The 24,556-nt window shown below is 43.9% G+C and overlaps 2 protein-coding genes across 2 annotated transcripts in view; both read left to right on the forward strand.

Annotated features, from left to right (window-relative positions):
• The window catches only part of LOC119454414 (MAM and LDL-receptor class A domain-containing protein 1-like), an 85,977-nt gene extending 76,084 nt beyond the window's left edge, over nucleotides 1-9,893 (forward strand). The window contains exons 22-27 of the mRNA XM_049666837.1: nucleotides 76-322; nucleotides 726-875; nucleotides 6,557-6,778; nucleotides 7,660-7,689; nucleotides 8,459-8,599; nucleotides 9,647-9,893. Of these exons, the coding sequence (XP_049522794.1) occupies nucleotides 76-322; nucleotides 726-875; nucleotides 6,557-6,778; nucleotides 7,660-7,689; nucleotides 8,459-8,599; nucleotides 9,647-9,873 (1,017 nt within the window). The 3' untranslated portion in view covers nucleotides 9,874-9,893. The remainder of the gene's footprint in view (nucleotides 1-75; nucleotides 323-725; nucleotides 876-6,556; nucleotides 6,779-7,659; nucleotides 7,690-8,458; nucleotides 8,600-9,646) is intronic.
• A 1,201-nt stretch (nucleotides 9,894-11,094) lies between these two features.
• LOC119435473 (MAM and LDL-receptor class A domain-containing protein 1-like) overlaps nucleotides 11,095-24,556 on the forward strand; it is a 168,268-nt gene continuing 154,806 nt past the window's right edge. Inside the window, 9 exon segments of the mRNA XM_049672663.1 lie at nucleotides 11,095-11,217; nucleotides 11,391-11,472; nucleotides 12,589-12,714; nucleotides 14,073-14,223; nucleotides 14,748-14,856; nucleotides 15,806-15,902; nucleotides 16,399-16,452; nucleotides 20,206-20,286; nucleotides 24,084-24,286. Coding sequence (XP_049528620.1) covers nucleotides 12,591-12,714; nucleotides 14,073-14,223; nucleotides 14,748-14,856; nucleotides 15,806-15,902; nucleotides 16,399-16,452; nucleotides 20,206-20,286; nucleotides 24,084-24,286 — 819 coding nt within the window. The 5' untranslated portion in view covers nucleotides 11,095-11,217; nucleotides 11,391-11,472; nucleotides 12,589-12,590.

Raw genomic sequence — 24,556 nt, forward strand, 5'->3', positions numbered from 1 at the left:
TGCCTTATTCGATCTACCAGGTAGTATATACAAATCTGCTAGGCTGACTATGAATATGTTCTTCGTTTCCTATAGGTTGTCATTCAAGGCAGCTCACGACGTGCATCAGGCTACAGGAACTTGCTAGCCTTGGCTGACATCCGCCTAAGTACGCACCCAAGCTCACATGTTGCAAACTGCAACTTCGAGGAAGACCTCTGCGGTTACAGCAGCGCGAGCGGATCGGACCCGGGCTTCCGATGGTTCGTCGGTAGCGGCCGCGTGAGGAAGCCTTTGTTGAAGCCATTCGTTCCTGCTCTTCCCCTGGTTGGGCTGTCCGAGGGTGAGCTGCGCTTTTCGCCAGAGCTTTGAACGGCTGAAAGATTGATTATTTGGGAACTTAAACTGCGCTAGAGGCGAGACATCGAAGTAGAAGACAGGATGAATGCCTGTCTGTCTTCGTGTCATCATGTCTTCTACTTCGGTGTCTCGTCCCTAGCGCAGTTTAAGTTCCTCAATAATGTCTTACCAACTAGCCTCCCCACACACTTTCTTTGAATGATTGATGTGGAATAATCAAACTCATTTGGTACGCGTTCATGTTAACGGGCAAACCTGTCCGTGATGCCTAACTTTGGCGGAGGAATGATGGCAGAGAATAGCGGTGTTGTGCAGCGAAAATGTTGTGTTGTTAAGCGAGGGTATTCTTTAGTGACAACAGTGGACATTTTTTTTTGCATCAACAGGACTTGAAGCTTCCAAGACGTTCGCCTACATCGACACTACGGTGCCGCTTCAGGGCAGTGAAAAAAATTCCAGCGCAACACTGAGCAGCCCTGTCTTTCCTGCTGGCCAAAACGACACTCTACTCCTACGTTACTTTAGGACTGGGAACAGTAAGTGGCATATAAAGAAATAAGCGTACAAAGTTACGATGATCCACTGGTCTGCGAAACTGCGCATGTCTATGTCGGGCTCTTCTGAACGTATACCTTAACTCTGCGAAACTGTGTTCCTTCCTGTACTGTCTTCTGCCTCACTTTCACTCATGCGCGGAAATTTGATCTTAGACTTTCTTCGGTGCTTCAGCGCACTGGTGTGCTCTTCTCTATATCAATCGGGAGCCATAATCTAGCTAATTGAATCATATCCTTTTTGTACGTACTTTCGTCACGTTTTATTTCAAGGCACGGCACGAGGTAACATAAAGAAATACGCAGAAACTCCACTGGAGCTGTCTAAGTATGCGTAAGCATTGTGCTACTTGCTCATATCCACGCAGCTCGGTGTCATTATCAATCTTATGACATTTGGTAAGACCAGTATAAACCCTTATCAACCCTTATCGGTCGTAATCAACTTTATCGGACTAGATGCGATCTTTATCAGCCCTTAGCTGTTTTTATCAACCTTATCGGACATGATCCGACCCTTATCAACTCTTATTGGTTCCTATCAACCTTATCGGACTTGATCCGACCCTTATCAACCTTATCAGAAAGGCTTCCGACGATTATAAGCCCTTATCGCTCTTTTGCACTTGATCCATCCGCGTCGAACCATTGTAAACCGTGATGAGACCCATATAACCCTTCATCACTTCTTATCATCCTTATCAACTCATTCACTGCTTATCTGTCTGTGTTGCACGACGCGAAGCGCATGAGCCCTAAGAGATCGGTGGCCTTTCGGTCGGTGAAGGAACGCCCAAACGGAAGGGCGCATCCCGCGACCACCGAAACGCATCGGCGATGTGGCATGTTTGGCATTAAATTTTAGCAAAATTGCAATTTTCCTGATGTCTACAAGGCTCTAAGTCGGCTCCAGTGTTGCAGAGTTACCACTCCGGAATTAGAATGACTCCGGAATCATTCTACATCTTCGCGACATCGGAATGGAACGGGAATGGAATGATGTTTTTTTCTGAAAATAGAGCGCTTTTTCGTCTACGCTGTTGCGAATGTCGATGTCCGTGCGGCCACGAAGGGTTCCATGTATGGCGGCGTGCCAGGTGCCGAGCGAAGATATCCAGGGAGATTATAAAACTGTTTTATATACACTGTACATGGTATTTTACAAGAAGGGCTCCATGATATTGGAGCCGTCTACGTGCTAACATCTTTGCATGTAGTGGCGTTTACATCTCCGAGTGTTCTCTACATGGTCGAGCGTCTCTACATGGTCAAGCCTCCATGGTCAAGCCTCAAGCGTCCTCTCCACACCCAAGTCCCGCTGTTTTATCCCCTCCGTTTCCCTCTTTCACTCGACGAGGGAATACACTTTAGTTGTTTCAGCCAATGACAGTCGTTGATCAGGTGGCCATATCCCGCACGTGATGTGTCGTCGTTTCCCGCTGGGCTCCGCCTCCAGTCTTGCTGGGTCGCCCCCGAACCCAGGCACCGGTTGACACCTTGGGAACCGAACGTTGATGTCGTTCCCCCGGGATTGCCAGACACTGGCCCCTTCAATATTCGCCTCTCCATAGCGGTCAGTTCGCGGAACCAGGGAGGGCGGTGGCTGTCTCGAAAGGGCGCCAGTTTGGCGCGTCGCAATCGGCGCCGGGCCTCATCGTGGTTCGGGCGGCGCTGGTAATTCACGGAACCGCACCGAAGGGGCGACGCTGCCGTTTAGCGACGCATGAGGTAGCCTGGAGACCAACTGCTAATCCCTCAGTCCCAGGTGCCAACTCTCGGCCGCGAGAAAGGGGCGTCAGGTTGGCGCGTCTGAGTCCGCGCTGGCCTCCTTTGTCCCGAAAGACCGCCAGACACAACAACGCGCTGTTTTTTTTTTTTTTTGTCAAAATATGCCGAAGAACCAACCAGCCCACGTTCAACCATTAGTAAATCATAGCCTCGAATTTAACAATAAAACAGTATTTTTAAAATGGTTAGGCCGATTACAATCATGGTACATTTATATGCAATGCGCCGACTGCAATTCTGTCCTTATAGGCTTAGTAGCTACGAAGTTGGTGTCTGTCGAGCGGAACTACGGCGGCGGCATACTCCCCCCCCCCTTACGCCTTGTGATTTTTGTGACGCCTTGTGAAAATCGTCGCCGCGCGCCATACGTTGTGTGTGAGTGAAAGCGTACGAGGGTGAGCCCAAGTGAGCCGGCAATCGCCGTTCAATGTAGCGTACGCGAGGCAGGAAGGCAGGCCGGAAGCGCGCGTTCTTCTTTCGGGCGCGAGGCACGGGGGCGAGGCAACGGAGAGGGAGAGGGAGGGAGGGGAGGCGCTATCTGATCCATCAGCTGCTGTCTCACACACGGCAGCGCGGTCACCGTATCTTGAAAGCGATCTGTGATGTGGGCGAAGTGCGCACCCGCGCGAGCCTCATCTTGAAAGTGATCTGCGATGGGGACAATGTGCATGCGCCGACTGACAGTAGCTTCGTATGCGCTGCGCTTTCGGCGTTTAGTTCCCGTTGAAGCGAGACAAGAGACAGCGCGAAGGTCAATTTGCCCGCTGTTGCTGGCGCGCTTACTTACTCCGGCGTTTTCACAGCCAGTTTCCGCGATCATCGAGCGAGATGTGTTCATGTTTACCTGTGCGCGCGTGACACCGTGCTTGTGTATTTACTTAGTAAGCAAATGTTTGCAACTTTACATGGTCCATTAAACTACTATCCTTGCTTCGTATAGCCCTCCACTAATTTGGTATTGCAATCGATGCTTCGGCTTCCGGGCGAAACTGCGACTTTTTTTGCTTCTGTCGCCGTCGGCGACTTAGACACATATTCAAATATTGACGCTGGCGCGATGCTTGTGTTCACTGCAAGCTTTCCCATACCAGCTTACGTGCCGTCTCACCTCGTACACCTCCACCCCCCCCCCCCCCCTCCCTCAACCCTTTTGCAATACTGCCCCCTTGTCTAGACAACGGACGCCTTTTGCCCGAAACTCTGTCGACAAAGGTCTGCAGGTCAGCGCAGCACACAGTCGTACACGAGGAACTGTGCGCCCTCTCCCTCCATACAGAGAGAGAGAGAGAGAGAGAGAGAGAGAGAGAGAGAGAATCAACTTTTGAAAGCATTGGTTCGGCACGCCAGCCGAAGAAGGAGAGCCAAAGTAACTGCGTCCCCGGCGGCGTCTCCTCGAGCCTCGACGCGACGATATGCGCCAAAGAAAACCCACGTTCGCTCTGTTCTAGGGAGCTCTCTTCTAGGGTGGGGGGTGGGAATGGGGGGAGGGAGGCCCGGGTGGCGCCGCCGCCGCGCAGAAGAAGAGTTGGCGGCTAGAGAAGCCCAACGGTTCATTTAGTAGTTCGCTCATACTGTGAATGCTAGACAATGCTTCGAAGCATCCCTCTCAGCTTTCTGTGCTACCACCCCCACCGTCCTTTCCAGCCTTCTATTGCAAATAAAAAACGCTTCCATAATGCACTGCCACACTGGCTCGTGCTCCCAGCGGCTCATGCACAGAGTAAGTCCGCCAAAATGGCACATTGGAAACAATTTTTTTTTGAAATTACCACTGGGCTCGATGCACGACTCTAGTACGACCTCAACGTGATGTACATGTATATACGCACCTCCTCATCACATCATCATTCATCGCTCTTTTTATCCCCCCCCCCCCCCCCTTCCCCAGTGTAGAGTAGCAGGCCAGAGCAAACTAACGCTCGAGCCGACCTCTCTGCCATTTTCGAAATAAACCTCTCTCTCTCTTGAAATTACCCGTGAAGCAAACAAACAAGCCGCACGCTGCAAGATTTGCTCCGAAACTATACATGCTGTAGTCGGAGTTTCATCTAATTTGATTCAGCACTTAAAAAGGAATCACGAACGTGAGTACACGCAACAAGAGAAAGGGCTGGCAAGCCAGCCGAAGATAACGTCGGCCTTCACTGCTGGATGTAGCTCTGTGCCTGTTAATTGAAAGGCTGCTCTTGACGCCATAATATAAGGCCTTCTTAAACACTACTTTTGTCAGCATAAAAATACGCTACATCGTCATTTTAGCATTAACACATTTAAGCTTAAGCAATAATAAAACATCACAAGCCGTTGAAACATGCTGACCATGCAAATACTATAGGTATCGGGAGAACTACCCCTATGAGAATTTGTAGGGTGTTTGTACTGTACGAGATATGTCACCAAGCTACTTTCTCTCGACCTCAGTAACGTCTTTTGCGTATTATTGAAATTCCTAAGGTGTCTGATGACATCAGCTTTATGGTGCGTTCATCGCTAACTCGATATAACTATCAACGTGCCTTTCCTACGTTGGGGAATTACAGGAATGGAATTGAACTGCCTGGCCATTCTCGGAGTGGGAATGAGCTAAGTTTTTTCATTCCGAGGAATTGGAAGGAATGGAATTGCGGCAAGTTCTAATTCCTCGGAACGGAATCGGAATGGAATGGGGTTGCCTATTCCGCAATACTGGTCGGCTCTACATGTTGTTCTAGACATGACTTTTATTCCACCATCACCAAATATTTCAACAAAACCTTCATATAAACTGTTCTCCTTTGACACTTGTTTTGTACCACCGGTACAACACATTCATATGGTTCAGATATATTCGCCTTCAGCAATCGTGGGTTGCAATCTTTGATCCCGTTCCTAATTGGATTTCGTATCTGGACACTTGTGTTTGCCTGATTTTGAACTTTCACTGGACTACCTAGCATGTGTGCATTTGTTTTTCATGTGTGTATAAATGTAACGTAACTAATTTTCGCATGCAACTACTCATAATTCCACGCAATAAAGGTGTTTAGCTTAGTGGGTAAGACACTCGGCTTCTGAGCGTGGGGTCGTAGGCTCGAAACTCACCACCGCCAACATTTCGTTGATTTATTTTTATTAATACATCATTTTCTTTATGCAGTGAAAGCGTCACGCGTCAGCAACGGTTTAACTCAGTGAGTCGACATAGAAATGCTCACGCATTTAAAAAGCGAAACTAAAGCTTCGCTTTGAAAAGGAAAAGGAAAGAATTCTTGCAGGCAAAACTAGTATAAACCAGCCATTCGCTGCTTTCAAGCCGAAAGTTCTCTAACCACGGCTACTTTGTACAAGCCATGGGATATAGTTTGAATTGTGTGCGGACAATAGCTAAACATTTTCCGTTGGAATCATTCTCGTGCAGCGCACCACAGTGGTGATACAGTCGCAGTGCCAGCTACATTGGTGCACGTGCACTGCGGCGCGCTTTTCTTTTCCTCCACCGGCGTTCGCGATGCGTTGCAGGCGCGCGCGTCTGCAACGCATCGCGCAAACGCGAAGCAAACGCGTAAAAAAGAAAAAGTGCCAGGACTAAAAGTGGACTCGAGAAAGGCCACCTCGAGGGGAGCTCCTTAACTGTACATTTAGTGAATATTCTGCTTGCTAATAAATGGTATTGGGGACAGCGCGTGTCTGCGACTGCATGCAGTCTAAATGCCTTCTCAGATTCCGGATACCTCTAGACGTATCGATGAGTCGGTGCAGTCGTAGCGCCGCGATGAGTCGGCATCGATATCGTATCGATGCACATAACCGCTATTTGCAGTAACTGAACAAACTGCACAAGCTTGGATATCTAATATAGCCTACATGCCGTACTGAATAATATGTGCTTGTTGCAGGCACAGAGTCGTTCGTGGTGTACCAATCCGTGTGGAACAATGGAGACCAAACGAGCAAGTGGGTGCAGCTGGGCTCTTTCCACGAAGGCGATGACTGGCAGGACTTTGAAGCGCCCCTTACTGCTGCGGCCGAGTCCCAGATACATCTCGTGATCACTCGGTCGAGTCAACAGACTGGTTTCGCAGCTATTGCCAGCATCAGCGTGGGCCACCCAAGAGCGGGTAGGAGCATTAAAGAAGTCGGTACTAACTTTCGCAACGGACATGGGAATTTTCGGCTAATTGTTTTGTTGGTTCACTGCGTTTGACTCGGGATCTAAGATGTAAGTCAACCTTGCCGTTTTCTGCATGCCGGTTGTCGCGACAACGAGCTCTGGTGTATCCGCTGAAATGTTTTAGAGCACAGCTCTCAGGCGCCCGTTTCTGCGTTTAGCGTCGGCGTGCCTTGGCGTAACCGAACGAACGAGCACAATGAAGAATGAAAGAGCTAATTCGGAGCTCAGCGGGGAACGAAAGACGATGATAGCGAAGAGAGCGCGAAGAAAGCGGTGGAAGCCACCTTGAAGCACCACCAGATGGCGCTCACGTGCACGCATCCGTGGCACCAGGCGTGCGGGCGAAAGAGAAATAAAAAGAACCAGAAAACTCGCATTCGCGCGTAACGTTCGCCGCAAACGTTTCCCGGTAAAGATTACGGTTGCATAAGATGCAGTTGCCGGGAAGCGGCAACTGTGTGGCCAGTCTACATATAGCGCTGCTCGTCACGGCTCTGCCAGTCGGTGCGGTGCCTCAATATATTGCGAAATGAAATCAGAGAGTATCGTTATCGTCGGTGAATTTTTTTATGCATTCATTCGCGCAGCCAAGCTGTCGTGTGGGGTTGATGTATATGCAAGAAAATGTTATGGGTTCATTCTTTGAGCGCATTTTTTTGTGCACCACGTTTTTTTTTACACAAGATTCTCTATAACACCCTCCTGGTGGTTTACGGACGCATTGCAAGCTTTCAGTTGATTTCTTGTAGTGCGAGCAGAGAGGGTTCAAGCGCGAAAGCGAAGCAGTGATGTGAAGTCGATTAACACTTTTTTTTTGTCTCCACGCAGTTGTTCCCGAAAAGCCTTACAACAAAGTCGGTATGTAACAGCACTTTCCTGCTATTCTGTGATTCGGGCTGTTTTGCATACCAAATCATTAAAGGGCATGTTCGGATGACATGTAACTTGTGTTTACTAGAGCCCTTTTTTCATCGATCTTACTATTCACTGTTGAGTTCGAGTTCTGTTGTAGAAATACCTAGTTTTAATGTTGAGTTTTAAATGATGTGCCAATGCCACGTAGGCGCTTATTGTGTGAGAAGGGACAGGTAACGCTGTGCGGTTTCAGTGATTCTCGGAATCGCTTAGTTTTACCTGTTTTATTAATTGTTGTGATCTTCCTATTTGATAATACTGATATTTGTTGGCGAACACTTGTGCTTTCTTCTGATAAGCTTGTTCTGTCACACGAAACAGTACTAGTGATCTGTTGTTAAATAGTGAATTATTATTTTTAGATACTGTCGCTTCAGGCTGAGAAAAGGAAATATCTGGAACCTCGAAAAACTGACATGTAACAAATTAGCAAATGTGTTTAAATAAAAAAAAAATGATTTTTTGAGACTGTTTATTGTGCCGTTCGGACGGAGATCGCTAAGCCGTTCTAAATTTGTATGTCCCTAGGTCTGCGGCAGGTTAACGGTTGAAGGGCTTGGTTTGAATTAAAGCATATTGGAGGGGCTGGGGAGGGGGGAGCTAGTCGTACTTAGGGACAGAATATAGCCATAATACGACGGGAATTGAACGTACAGAATCTAACAGAAAGCTAGCAATTGACGACGTTTGCGATGGATTCTTGTTTCCACAGGCTGTAATTTCGAGAACGCCACTTACTGCAACTGGAGACCGGAAGGAACAAGCGGAAGCAACCTTGAATGGAAGTTAAACGATCCAAAAAACCGAGCTCCACTTTTTCCCAATTTTGACCACACAACAGGGAGCTACAAAGGTAACAGCCCACGCCTGTACCGAATACACTTTAATATTTTAAACGTTACTCAGTCTCTTGAATTCTAAAATACGCTGATAGTTAATTCTTGATTTTTCAAACACGGAATACCATATACCAGTCAGGATTGATGGATAGTATTGATAACGTCTCGTCGCGTCGTTGCTTGGATAAGTAAGACTGCCGCGAACTTGGTGTGGACTGATTTCCGGGTATTGTGTGCTATTCTTAAAGTAGGTCAAACGTAGCATCATAACCCATAGTGTTGTCATTTCTTTGAAAAACTTTGACCAGATACAAAGCCGCCACATAATGACTGGCTCCCAGGTCAAATGAATCAGAGTAAAATTGGTCATTTAGTTACTCTTGTTCAGCTTTTCGCTGCCTTCTCGTGTACTATAATTATTTAATTGGTAAATGTTATATTCCAGGCTCCCAGTTTACTTGCGCATCAGAAGTACTGACACACAATAGAATGAATAAGGACTGAGAAATGAACTAGACAGTTTTCCAGGACACTGTTATGGTGATATCAGTAGCGCATTTTATTGCAAACAGCAGTTCTGAGCTAGGAAATAGGCTCATCGTGTTTATCCGCTGTTTACGAATTTTTTTTTTTTCACGAACGGCACGCCATTATGTAAAACGTATATCCAAGCATATCTGTAAAAAAAAAAATACCATTGCGCTACGGCCGGATTGCACAAGCGAACAGACAATTAAAAAAAATTGTCTTCCCATATCGAAAAATGTCTAGAATGCGAAAAATAAGTGTCGTGAAATTAGTTTTGCGTACAGGGAAAGGTGTTTACATGCATGGGACACAGCACACGTTTCTGCAGCTAGACTGTAGCGAATTACGTCGTATGTAATGAATCGAGGGGAATTACGTCTGATGGAATGTATATTTAAAACATTACTTAGCAAATGAAGAGAAAAGCATCTGGAAATACCGTTTGAAGGAGTCTCTTTTGTATAACTATTGTTTACAAGTAACTGAGTGAAGGGAATCAGAGTTGCTAAGGCCTGGTACTTTTTTCTCAATAGGGCACTACATATACGTAGAAAGGAACAAGAGCTCTGACGTAGCATCTGCACAGCTCAAAGGTCCTACAGTGTCGACAGACTTGCTCAAGTCAATGTGCTTTTCCTTCTGGTACTTCTTGCTGGTGGACTCGAACAGCAGGCAAGATCCTTTGTTCCTCTTTTTAAGATTTGAGATGTGTCTTGCACTTGTCCTCGTCGAAGGTGATGTGAAATCTTATATTTTGTAACTTTATAATTTTTATTTGAAGCATGCTTCACTTACCAAAATAAACACTGTGACACTGGGATGAAGAAACTACACAATGAAGCACTATTGTCATGTTCTTTCACTCCATGTCCCATCGACGTGCTCTTTTTTCTTAGTAAGCTATGTGCCAGCGAACCCACGTAAACATAGTGCGGAACTTATTCAAAAATGAAATAATTAATCAAATATAATTTGATCCAAAAACTAATATTAATTTTCCGTCTGCAGAAACAAAGGCTCAAAGCTTGGCATTCAAGAGAGTTGTTTGTCAGTGGGTTACCAACTTCGCTAATAACCTCTTTGCTATCATTATCGATCGGAATCTGTTCTAAAAAAACACTGCAACGTACAAACTTCCTTGTGAATACTTGGCTTGGTGTAGCTATGCAGCCTAAGACGCCCATGTTTGAGCAGGTGGAAACGCTGAAACGGCACTGTGAATGCTCCCGACAACCATACAACGTCGGTCAGATACCGCATCTAACGTTTTGGTGCCCGCGGCAGTGACAGATTGGCTAAGATAGGGATGCCCAACGTAGGGCCCGCGGGCCTCATGTGGTCCGCGAGCGAATTATTAGCAGCTCGCGGCCGGGTGCTGACTTCTATAGCGTGCTGATGCTGCAATGAGCACATGGCCACATTATGAGAAAAACGACTATTTTTGCCGTCACACACAATAAGTGACATAAACCGTTGTCGACGCCACTAACATAAAAAGGAAATGTGTTGGAGTGTGCAATTTTTATTGGGGATAGATAAGAAAAGCACACGACCACCGAACCTATTCGTCAAGTTAACGAGGCCAAGACGGCATTATTGGCGCAACGGTCATCACTGAAAACGGACATCGATGGCGGGTGGGCCTAAAGTTCTCTGACCCACCCGCGAACACACACACACACACACACACACAATATATAATATATATATATATATATATATATATGAACGAGAGGAAAGGGAACCGAGGGGCTCGATTTTTAGTAGTCACATCATTAGAAGGCAACGCACAATGTCACCTCGGACAGCATATATATATATAACAATTTATAATTGCCATTTCATTAAAATGCGCAGGCACGCATTGGTATTTTGCATCCCTTGAAAGGAGCTGCCATTGTTGTTAAGGCTAGTATTGAACGTGACTACATGCAAATACGTATTTAGAAACAAGATGCCATTTTTTAAAACGTTTGAACGCAGCCTCAGCCTCTCGCTGTCCTCGGCTTCAGACGTCGCCTGGCGCAGCTCAACTCCCCGGCTAGTAGCATGGACACATGGCCAAGCACAATTTGAAGAGTTCACACTAGAAGAAGGCACGCAAGTGAGCAATTTTGCGCAACTTCTGACGCAATATTCTCAGAAGAAGAGCTGAATAGGGATGGCGAAGTTTAAGCCGAATGTATTTCTTTACCTTTACCTTCCTTACGCGCGGTCCCAAATTTTTGTTAGATTCTTATTTAAAAATTTAAATGAAATCTGCAAACGATTTTTCAGATCGTTTTAGAGGCTCGCATTCAAACTGGCTTGGTTGCTTTGGATGACCTCTCTGCCACGCCGGGACCTTGCCCAGCAACATGTGAGTCCACTATATTGAATGTTTTCCACCTAATGTTGAAAATTAGAGCAGGTCGAGAAATAACGTGATGCGAGCTGCTGAAAAAAGTAAGAAAGAAAAGTTGGTTGCCTTACATTTTTATAAAATTATGCGCTGAAACCTCAAAATTTACGGAAGTACTACGAACCAGGCACCTGAAAAACAATAAACAAGCTTCAGCAAGGGATGAGGCAGTGCTCTGAAATTATTCTTGCTGCTCATATACAATAGCAATCATTGAGCAGTAGATGTTAGGCGCGTGTCGGTATTTCGTATTAGTAGAACGTAATATCACCTACACGGAGCTTTCTGAGGCTTGCGAATAAAAAAACACGGAAACGTTCGATTCTGCTGTATTAACTAAAAGCGTAGTTGAAAAAAAAGAAAGGATTTATTTTGCGCTATCGCAAATCGCACAAAAAGCTTCTTGAGCTAATTAAAAAAAAAAGCAGCGCTGTGTCAGCCTCAATAACAATAAGTGTTTCGGTAATTGCCATAAAATTTGAACAATGTGTGTTACTGCCCCATTAATTTCCTTGTCGTTTGATATCTTATTCATTGCGAAGTTTACAGTAGTTAATACTGAATTCTAAAATACCGCAATATATGCGCAACAAACTATACGTAACGGAACAGCTTTACTATAAGAGAGGCTAATAATTTTAACTAGCTGTCTCAACATGATTTCTCCAATGGCCTCTTCACGGTATTTGAAGCGTTGTGAGGAAGCAGAAAAAAGGACATTTAGTTATAACGGCAACTATAAGCGAGAGCTATAGGGAACGCCATCTCAGCAGTCTCAGACAAGTACAACATCATTTGACTGAGAGTATGTGGAGATTGTAACATGCGAGATATTTTTTTATCGAACAGTTAATTGCGGTTGTTACTTTACAACTCCCACTCCAGTAAAAAAAAAAATTGGTTACAATGTGCATTTGCTGCAAAACAGCATAAAAATCACGCGAGTTCATTCCAGGGCACTGAATCATAATTAATTTTTGCGTACGTGAGTCCCGAAGCGTTATGTGTGGGTATAGAAACTGCGCGCAAAGCACAGAACGTGTAAGCAATTTTTTGTGGGCATTTCTCTTTCAGCGATGTGCTCCTTCGAAGGAGGCATAGACTGCGGCCTAGAACGTGACTTGAACAACGCACGTGACTGGACTATCGTAAATGGTTCCAGTTTCGACCTTCGTGACCACAGCACAGACAGTACAGCGGGTATGTTTAAGCTATAAGATCAGTTTCACTGTTATGTGGAGAATCGAGAAAACTTGAAAGTCGAGCGAAGCTTTGCGGTTATCACGTCATAATATAGCAACTAATGCTACGCCTCGACTAAGAGCATGTAGAACAACAGAGGAGAAAGACGATACAACGCTACTAATAACGGAACTTTTATTGTACATGATTAACACATATATACCATGGTACAACAGGAACAAACGTCCACCGTCGCAGCATAGATCACTTATCGGCATAATCATCCACCGCTACCGCGATATCGCGGTAGCGGCCTTCCTATCGGCATTTCTATCGTTAGCGCCTTCCTATCAGCATTCCTACCGATAGTGGCATTCCTATCGCGGTAGCGGCCTGCGGTGGATGATTATGCCGATAAGTGATCTATGCTGCGACGGTGGACGTTTCTTCTTGTTGTACCATGGTATATATGTGTTAATGATGTGCAATAAAAATTCCTTTGTTAGTAGCGCTCTGTCTTCAATCCCTTCTGCTGTCCCACATGCTCTCTTGAGCTTAACCTCAAGTTATGCAGTACCAACGACCCCATTAGTCTGTTATTTTGATTCAAAGCTTCTAAAATGCAAATGTGGCAATGCTTCGCGCAAGTATCTCGTACTTAAAATATAGAAAACTGTCTGAAATCATACTTAGGGAATACTCGCGCTTGGCGAGATTATTTAATTACCTTATTATTTAACACATTTCTTGATACTCATTGCGTCTGCGCTTTTCTGTTTGAATGAAGTTGTACTGGGAAGGAATGGGTGAAGCTTGAAAAAATATCTAACATGCATTTTCTAAGAACAATGCCATTATATTATACTCTGTGTTAGAAGAAGTCCTAGAAACTGCACAGAATAAATCCCTAGGGTGTCTGAGCATGAACATATGTTTTTTTGCCGTTTAGATTGTTCATATGCACAGGAATGTGTAGAAGAGTTTACGTTTTTATTTTGTAGCAAACGTCCACTGAAAAAGAAAGATATTTGTTCTGTGCCCAGTTTTTTTATTAAAGTGAAAATTAATCGTAGATTGTAAAGTAAGTTCGAAAACATAGGATCCCGCTCTTGAGGCTCTTTCTTCAAACCCAAGATGTATTTGAGCAGAATGCGATAACGTTCGCTGCAGAAATAGAAGGTGAACATGCAAACAAACAAACTATTCGTGCTTTACTTAGAACTACATTGATTCACTTACGCACGTCGTACGGTCATCTATGTTCGATTCAACTTTACTTTGCGCCAAATTATTTTGTTCAGATGGAAATTATATTGGCAAGTTCCTGACTTGAATATGTAACAAAAAATTAACTGTTACGTTTTTGTCTCTTCCAGGTCATTTCTTATACTTAAACACGACTTACGTAGAGCAAAAGCTCCATTCGTTTGGCAGGGTTTTTATGCCCGAACGTGGCGCAACAGCCGCGACATGCTTGACGTTCTGGTGGCGTACGTTTGGCGCTGACAGTATTCTTAACGTGTATAAGTAAGTACAACCTCACTTGCAATCATTTCTTCGGGAAAATGATAAAGAATTATTGGGGCTATAGAGGAAAAAAAATACAGACGACCTCATAAACTTGACATAACAGGCTTCTTCAGTATGCGTGTGGACAAAGATGCTACTTTCTTTTCGTGGATGCAATAAAATAGTGCATAGAGCGAAATGTGGCGAAGTATCTGGCGCATATGTTGTTATTAATAGATATGCAGTGCTGGTTCGGCGCTTATTGGTTTGACTATTGCCGTGTTCTGCAAGAGCGAAGAAATGTGCATATAAAGAAGCATAGATATTGTAGGTTACAAGGCGCAGTTATAAAATACGCGATTTCATTTCACCGGTCATGAGAAAACCAACGACCGACCTAGCAAGTAACATAGCTCCTCGGTACCCCAAGTTCGCGCAGTTGCGCAGCGACGATCGCGCAGCTGCGCGGACGGCAGCGAGAAGGAAAAAGGGCGAATCTGATAGAATCGTGAATTGCATTCTCTCTCTTCTCTTTCCCCCAGCTTTCGCCCGGGGACGGGACTTCGTGACCCTGCGCTCACATTTGTCACAAGTGAAAATCCTTGGTGGAATGCACGCACAATTACTTTTTCATCGGAGAAGACATGGCAGGCAAGTTGTACTCCCTTGACAGGCTCATGCATGCGTGATCTTGCAATAGAAATGAAAGGTTAAAAGAATACCCTATTCCCCCGAAATGTCATGCGCCCATGATAATGGTGATACGAACAGGAGTACTTTCAGATGAAGTGGAGAGAGCTGTTGTTTTTCGAGAAACAGCAAGTTTCATTTCAAACAAGACCATGCCTTGAAGATTCTGCGTAAGCACAGCTTGAATGAGTGCAAAACTGAGGCGAAATTTATGAAAGGATAAACTCATTGCATTATACCAGGTGTTTTCTTTAACTACACCAAATTTAAAAATTCGCCTGTGGCAGACAATACAATTCTAACACTTGAGCTAAATGAATCGATGAGGCAGACATTACTTCTTTGAGAAATCAAAATGTTTAATTGAATAATAACATATTTACACTAATTATCTTTTAAATTTATTACTTTATTGCACATATTGCAATTGACAAATTGTAGCCGGTGAGGTTACTTTTGTCCTTCAATGCATAAAACAGTGTTTGCTTAAAAAAGTAAGCAAAGCAACAGTGCAGTGTTACTGCAAGTTTGATAGCGCATATCTATAAACTGGTATCATGCTCAGAATCCATTCCAAGTCGATATGCCTTGCAACCTCACTAGCTACAGTTCGTAGATTGCAATATGTGCTGTAAATTAATTATTAAGAAAACTTAGTAAACTACATTTCATTAATTAGTCAATTCCACATTTCTGCTCGTGGAAGTATTGTCCACCTCACTGAGTAATTTAGTCCATGGGTTAGAATTGTGCTATCCGTCACAGTTGATCTTTAAAAAATTTGGCGCAGCTAAAAAAACCTATATATATATATATATATATATATATATAACAAAACTGGTGGTACCGTAGATGCATTCTCACCATGGAGATAGCTATACACGATAAGTGCGCTCATGTTCGTTTACAGGTTGCGTTTGAAGCGCTGGTGCCAGAAATGACTTTGCAAGAATCAGGGGTTCTCCTCGACGACATTGAGCTGGTTGATGGCGTTTGCCCTCCCGAGAGTAAGTAGCTACGCAGCCTCCATGACGGAGAAACAGCGTGAAAGACGGGACGAAAAAGAGAGGACAGGACTTGGCGCGGTTTCCTTCCCCTCCCTCTTTCTTCTCCCGTCGTTTGCGCTGTTATTCCGTCATAACGCCGTACCCACAAGTTCTGACCCTATTAAACTATAACAAAGAGCGGCTAATTTGAATTTTGCGCATTTTAACGCCTATTAGAAATCTGTCATGGTGTTGCTCCCCATTCTCACCCCGAACTCGCCCCATCTACTTCAACTAGTTGTTGAACTGCTTTATGAGTTTTTGTTGTTTCCGGCTGGAGAAGTCTCCTCCGATGCTTTCTTTTTATTCAAAGCGCAGTTTTACACTAGCAGGCAAACGGTTCTCGCAATGCCGGTGTCAGAACTGCGAAATGTCTGTACTGATTTGCAAAATCAACTTTGTTATGGATGAAAAAGAAAATTTTTTTAATGCCTGTGCTCGTAATGCGCCTTTTCAGATTTCTGCACTTTCGAGAGTCCTACATGCCTGCACTGGAGAAATTCAGATGAAAGTAAGCAAAATATCTGCTCTTTCTAGTTTCACTTTGGCGTTGTTCTTTATTGTTATCCTCAGGAAAAAAACCCTGACATTTCAAAGAATCCAGCCATACATATTGCCAACTTACGAAACGAGACAGCTTATGCTATTACATATTTAGGGCCCCCTGACGACAGATTCTTGCGCAAGTTCAATGATGCGCTAGTGCCCATACGCCATACCTGCCAACTCTCCCGAATGTTTCGTAAAGTTTACAACTTTCGTCCCGTTATACGATTATACGAATGTTGAGTGAAGTCTTACGAAACATTATATTGTCTGCGAAAATGTTCCCACGTTGGTTTCCGTTATCTTACGTTTTCGTCTCAATCTGATGGCGAAAGGATACTTCCTTCGAGGAAGTTTATAAAACAAGTTTTTGAAGAACGTGAAATTGGCATCAATTAAGTCACTGGAAAAGGCACTGTGATCTAGAAAGTTTGTTACTTTCATTATTTGCTGTTCCATATTTCCAAATTTGGTGCTGCTCAGTGGGCTGCTTCTGTTAAAGCCTTGTTACTTCATAAAGTGCGCATGTATTTCTGCAGAGGTGGCCAGAGCAACCTTTAAACAAAAATTCGTCGGCCCTTCCACTCCGTGAAGAAGGTTAACCAGCGAAGCTGAAACGTGTAGCCCCGGTGTTTATCACTGGGTTAATCCCGAGGGTTCATTAAAGTACTTATCAATTATGAGCTTACACACACGTTAGGCCGCGACGGAGAGAACGACGTCACTGACGGTATGCCTGTAGTCCACCGTTGTCGTTGCGTTCGATGTCTCGAGTTTGCTCGGTGGCGTGGTTAGCAGTATTCGCCTGCAATTGCCGCCTGCGATTCTTCGAAATTAAATTGTTTCACAATTAAATCTGTCCGTTACGTAAGACAATGAATGGCTGATAGCCCCTTAAGCAATGGCTCATATCCCCGTAAAGGCGGCCTCCCCATTACGACGACAGAAGAGAAGTGAAATTCTACGCGATGAGCGGCAACACAGCCAGCTGTCGAAGAAGACGACGACGACGAACGCGGGAGCCGTGGCACGAGCGCGTGCCGAGCACGAGCAAGAGCGCATCCCGAGGGGTGCCAACGAGCCAGCTGCGGAAAAAGACGACGACGCTCGAGCCAATGCTGACGATGATAGTTTTCTGTACATAGGCGATTTCGCCTAGACATATAAAGCGTTGCTTTAAAAATGCGTGATATCTTTCCCGTTCCTCTCAATTTCTCCTTCCTCCCAAATGAATTGAAATAAAAGGTTGGGGCCTTGCGTTGATATGACGCCCACACGTGCTCTTGTGTCTTGAAAATATTTACAGCCATGGGCGTTCAATTCGTCTGCGTGTGGTGCGATGGCGTGTAAGCCGCCCAGCTCTATTTCTGCCTCCCTTCTTTGTTTACTCTTTCCTTAACAAGAAGACGTGGGGTTCCTTGCAGAAGTCAATTGCTAGCCACATTTTCTCTCACCTTTGTGTACGTTCTTACATGTTTCTCAATCTATCAAACAATCAATCAACCAACCAATCAGTCAGTCAATCAATCAATCAGTCAATCAACCGATTGTTTGTTGTAGTGCCCACAGACGTCGTACCAAGCGTTTGTACCAGTGAACTTAAATCTAGAAAAAAAAACGATGGAGCGTAAAATACAAAAAAGCGACATTTGGCGTGGAAAACAATATGAAAAAAATAAATATACAAGCATGAATAGACAAAGAGAAAAAGGAACCGGGAGGCCAGTTATTTATAGAAAATATGCTTATCGACCCTACCGTAAAACGCAAATACGGAACTCAAGAATATGTTATTTAACCCTTTCGCTACCGAGTATTATCTGCAAAAACGACCCAAATGTACTGATTGTTTTTATTCGTTCAAACAAGCCTATAAGCAACGAAAAGCCAGAAATACTATATTGAATGTAGCGAAGAGAAACGCTACGGGTGCCACTGCAGGGGGAGGCACTTGGGAGGCTTCTTCAGGCATGGTCGAAGGTACGGTGCGGAATCGAAGTTCCAGGTTGCAGGTTTTGAGGGCACAGGCTCCACCAATTGTAGTGTTTATTAGAAATCGGAGCAGCGCAGCGTCGACAGTCAAACGAGACACAGCTTTCAAGCACGAGCACCGTTGCGAGCAAAAGCACTGGACCCACTAGCGTCTCTCGTCGCTACATGAATATCTTTGTTACAGAACAGGGCTTTAAATATTATTTCTGAAAAAATAATAAATTGAGAATTTGTTTAACCTCAGTACCGAAATAAATTTCATTGCAGAGCTTCGAAACTTTAAGGTTAGCCGAGAAAGGCGCTGAAATATTGCGGTACTATGACTTTGATGAAGGCCGGTATAACTTATGCCCTAACTATCCTCTGCGCGGTGATGCTGAACATGTGCTTGTAGGTTTTCATATGGACGAGCCCAGCTTGTCCTCGGTAAGAGCGCTGCAAATTTCAGTGAATAGCTTGGCTCGTCCTCGGTAGGAAAAGTGTTAAGCAGCATACATTTTGTAGGCTTCTTGACGTCAAGCCATGGGACCGTTACCAATCCAACATGGCTCTAAAGAAAAGGATGAATGCTGCCTGTATCGTTGCGTCCAGGAAGCCAGACATGTCGCGTCGAGGCAGTGGGGAAAACAACAACGGTTTATTGAACACTCGTACATATATAGGATCTCAAAGGGGGCGTTGTCTTTCTGCAGATAACAGATAAGTAATCCTAATACATGACGCTTGTGGTTTGACATGCGATGCGCTTGCGCGGTACACGTGTAGCGCTCGGCGCCCAACATACGATACAACTGATATTTGTGGCAGGCGAAGTTGTCCATGATTATGGGCTACATTAAGGTGCATATAAAAAAAGAAAAAACAAGAGGGCTGATTTAAGGCAGTTTGGCTCCACAAGTTCACAAAGTTCAGCTAAATTTGGAAGGGCTAAATTATAGGGTCACCGGAACAGTAAAAACAACGCTCACAAGGATAATGCACATCGCTTAATATACATAGCGAGTTAGTAAAAAAAAAAAAAGAAAAAAACAGACAAAATAATCAATTGCACGATGCTAAGCTAACGTCCTGTAGTTTGTTAGTAATGCTTGTATTCAGACAATCTTAATACATTTATATCTGTGACCATCTATTGGCATCGATGCTGAAAATAACGACGAACTTTTTGAATAACTAAAGAAAGCAGCATTGAGTGCTGCGTGAGGTGTTTGCAAACTTATGCATAGGGGTTCCGGTTAATTTTGTCAGCCTGTCCTTTTTCCGAATACAACCATGTGTTATACAAATTTCCATAATTTTGTTTCTTCGAAGCTGCTTTGCCTAAATGTAAGAGATATTGCGAAATTTCCGAAACATTAAAGTCCTAGAAACATGCTGGTCATGCTTTGCCGCGTATGGTTATCAAGGAAAAGCAAGGATTACCAAGATAATTGCCTGTAAGAATATTCTTTTCAATCTCAGCAAAATTCTTAGTGCTGGTTAGTAAACGATGTGTTATTTTAGTCTATAGCTAGGGCTGGATAATAAAATGTTGCCATACCACTCTTATTTTATTTCGAATTTCCCCCCCATCAGTTTGGCTCGGAAGACATCCTGCTAGAGTTACTGTCGTTATCAGCCGTTTACGTGGCGGATAATAAAAACGCAAGGAAATCAAAGAGCCGTTGTAACGGAAGACGTAAAAGTGACTTTGCATTCCCTGACCCTCACTTTTTTCCTCTCTCAGATAACGTGACGAGTCGCTGGTCGTTGCAGCGGGCCGGTCTACCACCTGTCACACGAGACCACACACTAAACTCGGATGAAGGTGTGTTGTTTATTGTTTTCTGTAGTATTTTTTAAACATGGTATCTGGTCCAAGCCAACGTTGCAAACTGCCCCGCACAAATTACAAGTGGACGGAGAGAAAACAAACATATTAGAACAAAGGCGACTCAACAGCGGTCGACGTTGAGGAAAGACAAGGTTTTCTGAGGCTCTTTAATGTACATGTGGTTTGCTTAGATTGCACCACCTCCGGGATCAGCCCACATTTTTTAGACTGCACTATCTCTCGAATCGGCCCATCTGGGATTACTTTCGGCCTTCTTGCGCTAATTACGCATTATTATTTCTCGGTACATAGCTCTACAATAACATGGTGAGTATTTTTCGTTCGAAGCTTTGTTTTGACGCCTTTTTTCGTTGTCCTATGTGCACTAGAAGGCCTCAAATCGTCTGATTCGACGAGACGAAAGTGGCCAGATATCCAGATCCTACGAACCCCAAATAAATTTGAAGTCGCCAAATAAGACCTTGTCTTCGAAAACTTTTATATCTATCTGTGCTTGTTTCTTTCTCCTCTAGGAACTAATCCTCGCCCGCTCCTCTGCAAAGCAGTGTGCCGGGAAATTCGCAGCACGACATATCTTTTAACAATGTTTTTGATCCACAGTATAGCTTTGTAAATGTGTCACGGCCACTTTTATTGTTCCCTCCAAACTCAAGGGGAACAACAAGACACACTGCTAGATATACGCACGATTTTTCGAGGCAACAGAAAGACACCCATGGCGCTCACGTTTATGTGTTGTGAATAAAATTCACAACATGCTCATTGAATTATTGCATGAAATCTCCACAGAAGTCACTTCTATTGTAATGCAATTACTTTATAGTGTCTAATTTAGTTTACTCCAGCAACATTCGGTACGTGATCAGTGATGTAATGTGATTATGTTTGCAAATCAATTTTTAGAATTGAGCGTGTAGATTTTTGTTTATATTATTGTGCTTGTGGCCTATAAAGGTTTGGCGTTAGAGGGGCATAGCATAAATGTTAGCGCAGTTGAACATGTCACCAACTACTCTTACACGCACACAAACATATTTACCAGAGTGCTAAGTATTATTTGCCGCTTCTTGGTTTTCTCTGCACTTTGACACAATATTCTTAATTTTTTATAGTGAGAAGGTACATTTTTAAATTAGAATGGGCAAACTAAGAATATTTCGACAATCTACGTATTTTATGTAGAAATCGCGATGCCTTTTACTATGTTAATGTCGCCTGTAGTTCCAAGCCATTCACTTCTCATGACTCCTTGAATTAAGTCTGCCGAAAATACGGTCTTCAAAAATGTTTTTTTTTCTCACAGCTGGTGAGCTCCCCTGAAGGATTTCCAGCAACATGGGGTGATACAGTTCCAGAAATTGAGATAATACAATGTAAAGTCTCGCGTAAAAACTGTTCATATGTCTTCGCCGGATTACTTGTCAAGAGAACAACAAGATTTTAAGAACTACTCTATTGAGCCATTGGTCAGCTTTCTAAAGCTGAATGCCATCGATAGGACGGTGATGTAGTTTCTACTAGATGCTTTTGGTTTTACTTTGGCAATTAAAGATTTTCTAAGCTCCTGACGTCACCGTACGTCCATCCGAAGGTGGCACCATAAAACTACCTTACCCAACCCCCCTAGTTGCTTCAGCTTTATGCCTGAAGATTGTCTAAATGTTCTTACAGCTGTTCGAACAGTCGCAATCATTAAATGTACTAATGAAAAATTCAAATGCTAGCATATTTTTAACATCTCGCCAACATACCCCAAAGCTGGGTTCTCTATTCAATATTGTGTGTTTGTCTACGATTCTAAAGGAGCACCAACAGGCGACTCCAAAGTTACGTGACCGACATGCCATGAAAGCGAACGTAGTCTTCCAGTTTGTAAACAATGAAACTATTTCACAGTGAATCAGGAAAGCAGCCCAACTACACCCTTAATTGTTTAACCCTACAAAGCCCGAACACCTTTCCACATCCAATAACATTATAACACCTTGTTCACCTTTATTTTAGGGCCATTCAGACTGCATTCGTGCTAAATAAAATACAGTGAAATGATAATTGAACGCCACTTAATTAGCATAATAAATTTATAATTATTAATTGGTTTTCTTAACCATTCCCAATTGAAAACATGCCTCAGCGTCTAAGAAACACTACGATGTGCTTTTCGTTAAGTTTCTTGCGCTTAAATTGAACTTTTGAGGTATCAAACTCCGCGTACGATGATTGAGGGGTTTTAATGGCATAAGGGCATCTTTGGGCAAAGAGCGCCAAGTCTATCGATACATTCAATGATTTATAATATAAATACAAAAATTGGCCAAGAATGGTAAGGATGTTGAAGTATAGGTGTGTTGGGTATTGAAGGTTAAAGGAAAATTTTATTGAGGGCAACTGAAGCAAAGCCTCAGTAACTATGTTAACAGCGAAAGCGGCTTCCACACCATGGCTTACAGCTGTGTATCCGCTAACCACAGCAAAAAAAAAAAAAAGAGTGACAGGTCATAGCAACGAGCCATAAAACTAATTCGGTGCATAAGTGAAATGGTGAAACAGCAACAGCGATTAACGCTGGCACCTGCTTTAGGGCACGTTGACATTTTTGCTCGAAATGCAATAAAGGAAGCCTTATTGGCGAGTGATACATGCGAATTACAGTTGCTTGTTGCTCATTGACACCAACAGTCATTTCTCTCCGAGCAACATGCTTCCCAACAGTTAGCCAAAACGTTGATGAACGTAAATGTTGCGAAACATCCTGCGTCACACCGCACAGCAGCGTTATAGCAACAGCAGTGATCTTGTCCGAACTTGGGAACAAAAAAATCAGCGGCGATTCAACGGTAAGTGCGATAAAAATGCGTTAGTATTACGTCGCAACTTTTTGAGGGCCCGGATCTATTATTTAAACCGCGTTTTCTCTCCGTTAAACCGAGCTCACTCGACACACGTCCTGCCTGACGGTAGTCCGGAGAAATACATATATATGAACGAGACATGAAGGGAAACGAAGGGGCTATATATATATAAGTATATATCTCGAGGGTCTCGAATCCGGCCACATTGATGCTTTCAGGTAACATGGGTGGGTTTATTGACCCACACATACACAAGGCCGGACCCCAGCCGAAACAACGAAATTAAACGTGGGTTTGTGCACTTTTTACGTGCGCCTGCACTTCTTGCCATTTATTAAGCACTGGATCCGAAGGACCACTTCCTTCACACACACAGACGCACGCACGCACACACAGATATATATATACGTACTCAAATGCAATTTCTTCCACTTTGACACTCCTAGTACTGACGCATTAAAAGAGCGACAGCGTTAGTCAACATGCGTAGCCGTGTTTTTTCTTTCTTGGTATATCATCAGGCACCTTCCGCCGCGCGCTTAGATGTCTCGGAAGTATTATGCGTCTTTTGGTGTGACAGGGTGTTGTCGCACTCAAGTAATAATCGGCGCTTATTTACACGCTACCCAAATTTTGTTAGTCGCCCAATGTAACACAGCCACTGACAGAGCGTTTCTCGTGTGGCTATGAACACTGTTAGGTTAGCCAACTTGTTGACCAGTGTAAACACTGGGCAACAAGTTAATGTCAAGCAGCTGCTAAATTCCTATTTCAAATGCAGTGCATGGGCTCGACATATTTTGTCGCACCATTCACTGCCTTGGGCAAGCGGCAATAGGGATCGAGGTGCGTAGGTGTTATCAGAACTGAGCTCGCTACCTAGTAAGGAATGACATTTTATTCAACTTTCACCTGTAGGACACTATCTGCTATTCAAGGAGGATGACCCAGGACAGCAGGCAGCTCTGGTGTTGACGGATCAGCGGTACCGCTGTGCTACCTTGTGGCATTACATATCGGAAGAACCAGACAACTTGACAGTCATAGCCGGCGGAGTCCCTCTTGCGACAAGTACCAGTGGACAATGGAAGCTGGCTGTTTTTTCAGTCGACCCAATAAAAGTGAGCGCGCTAATTTGAGCTCTCACTTGGTGCTACCGAACGTCATTACATAAGCACGCCTTATTTGGAGAATACGTAGATGTTAACCTCGGTGCTTTTAAGGGGCATACGGCATTTGAAAAGTACATCTGGTAAGCCTGTTTAAGCTTCAAAAGTCCGTACTTCGGCGAATAAATTTCGCGTTAAATCTAAGTGATTAATGTTCTTTGTGTTTTCTAATATTTTCAGTCGTTAATTTAGTTCATCGCACGTTCGTCGTGTACGCTTCAC

This window comes from Dermacentor silvarum, chromosome 1 (genome assembly GCF_013339745.2).
Source record: "Dermacentor silvarum isolate Dsil-2018 chromosome 1, BIME_Dsil_1.4, whole genome shotgun sequence".
NCBI lineage: Eukaryota > Metazoa > Arthropoda > Arachnida > Ixodida > Ixodidae > Dermacentor > Dermacentor silvarum.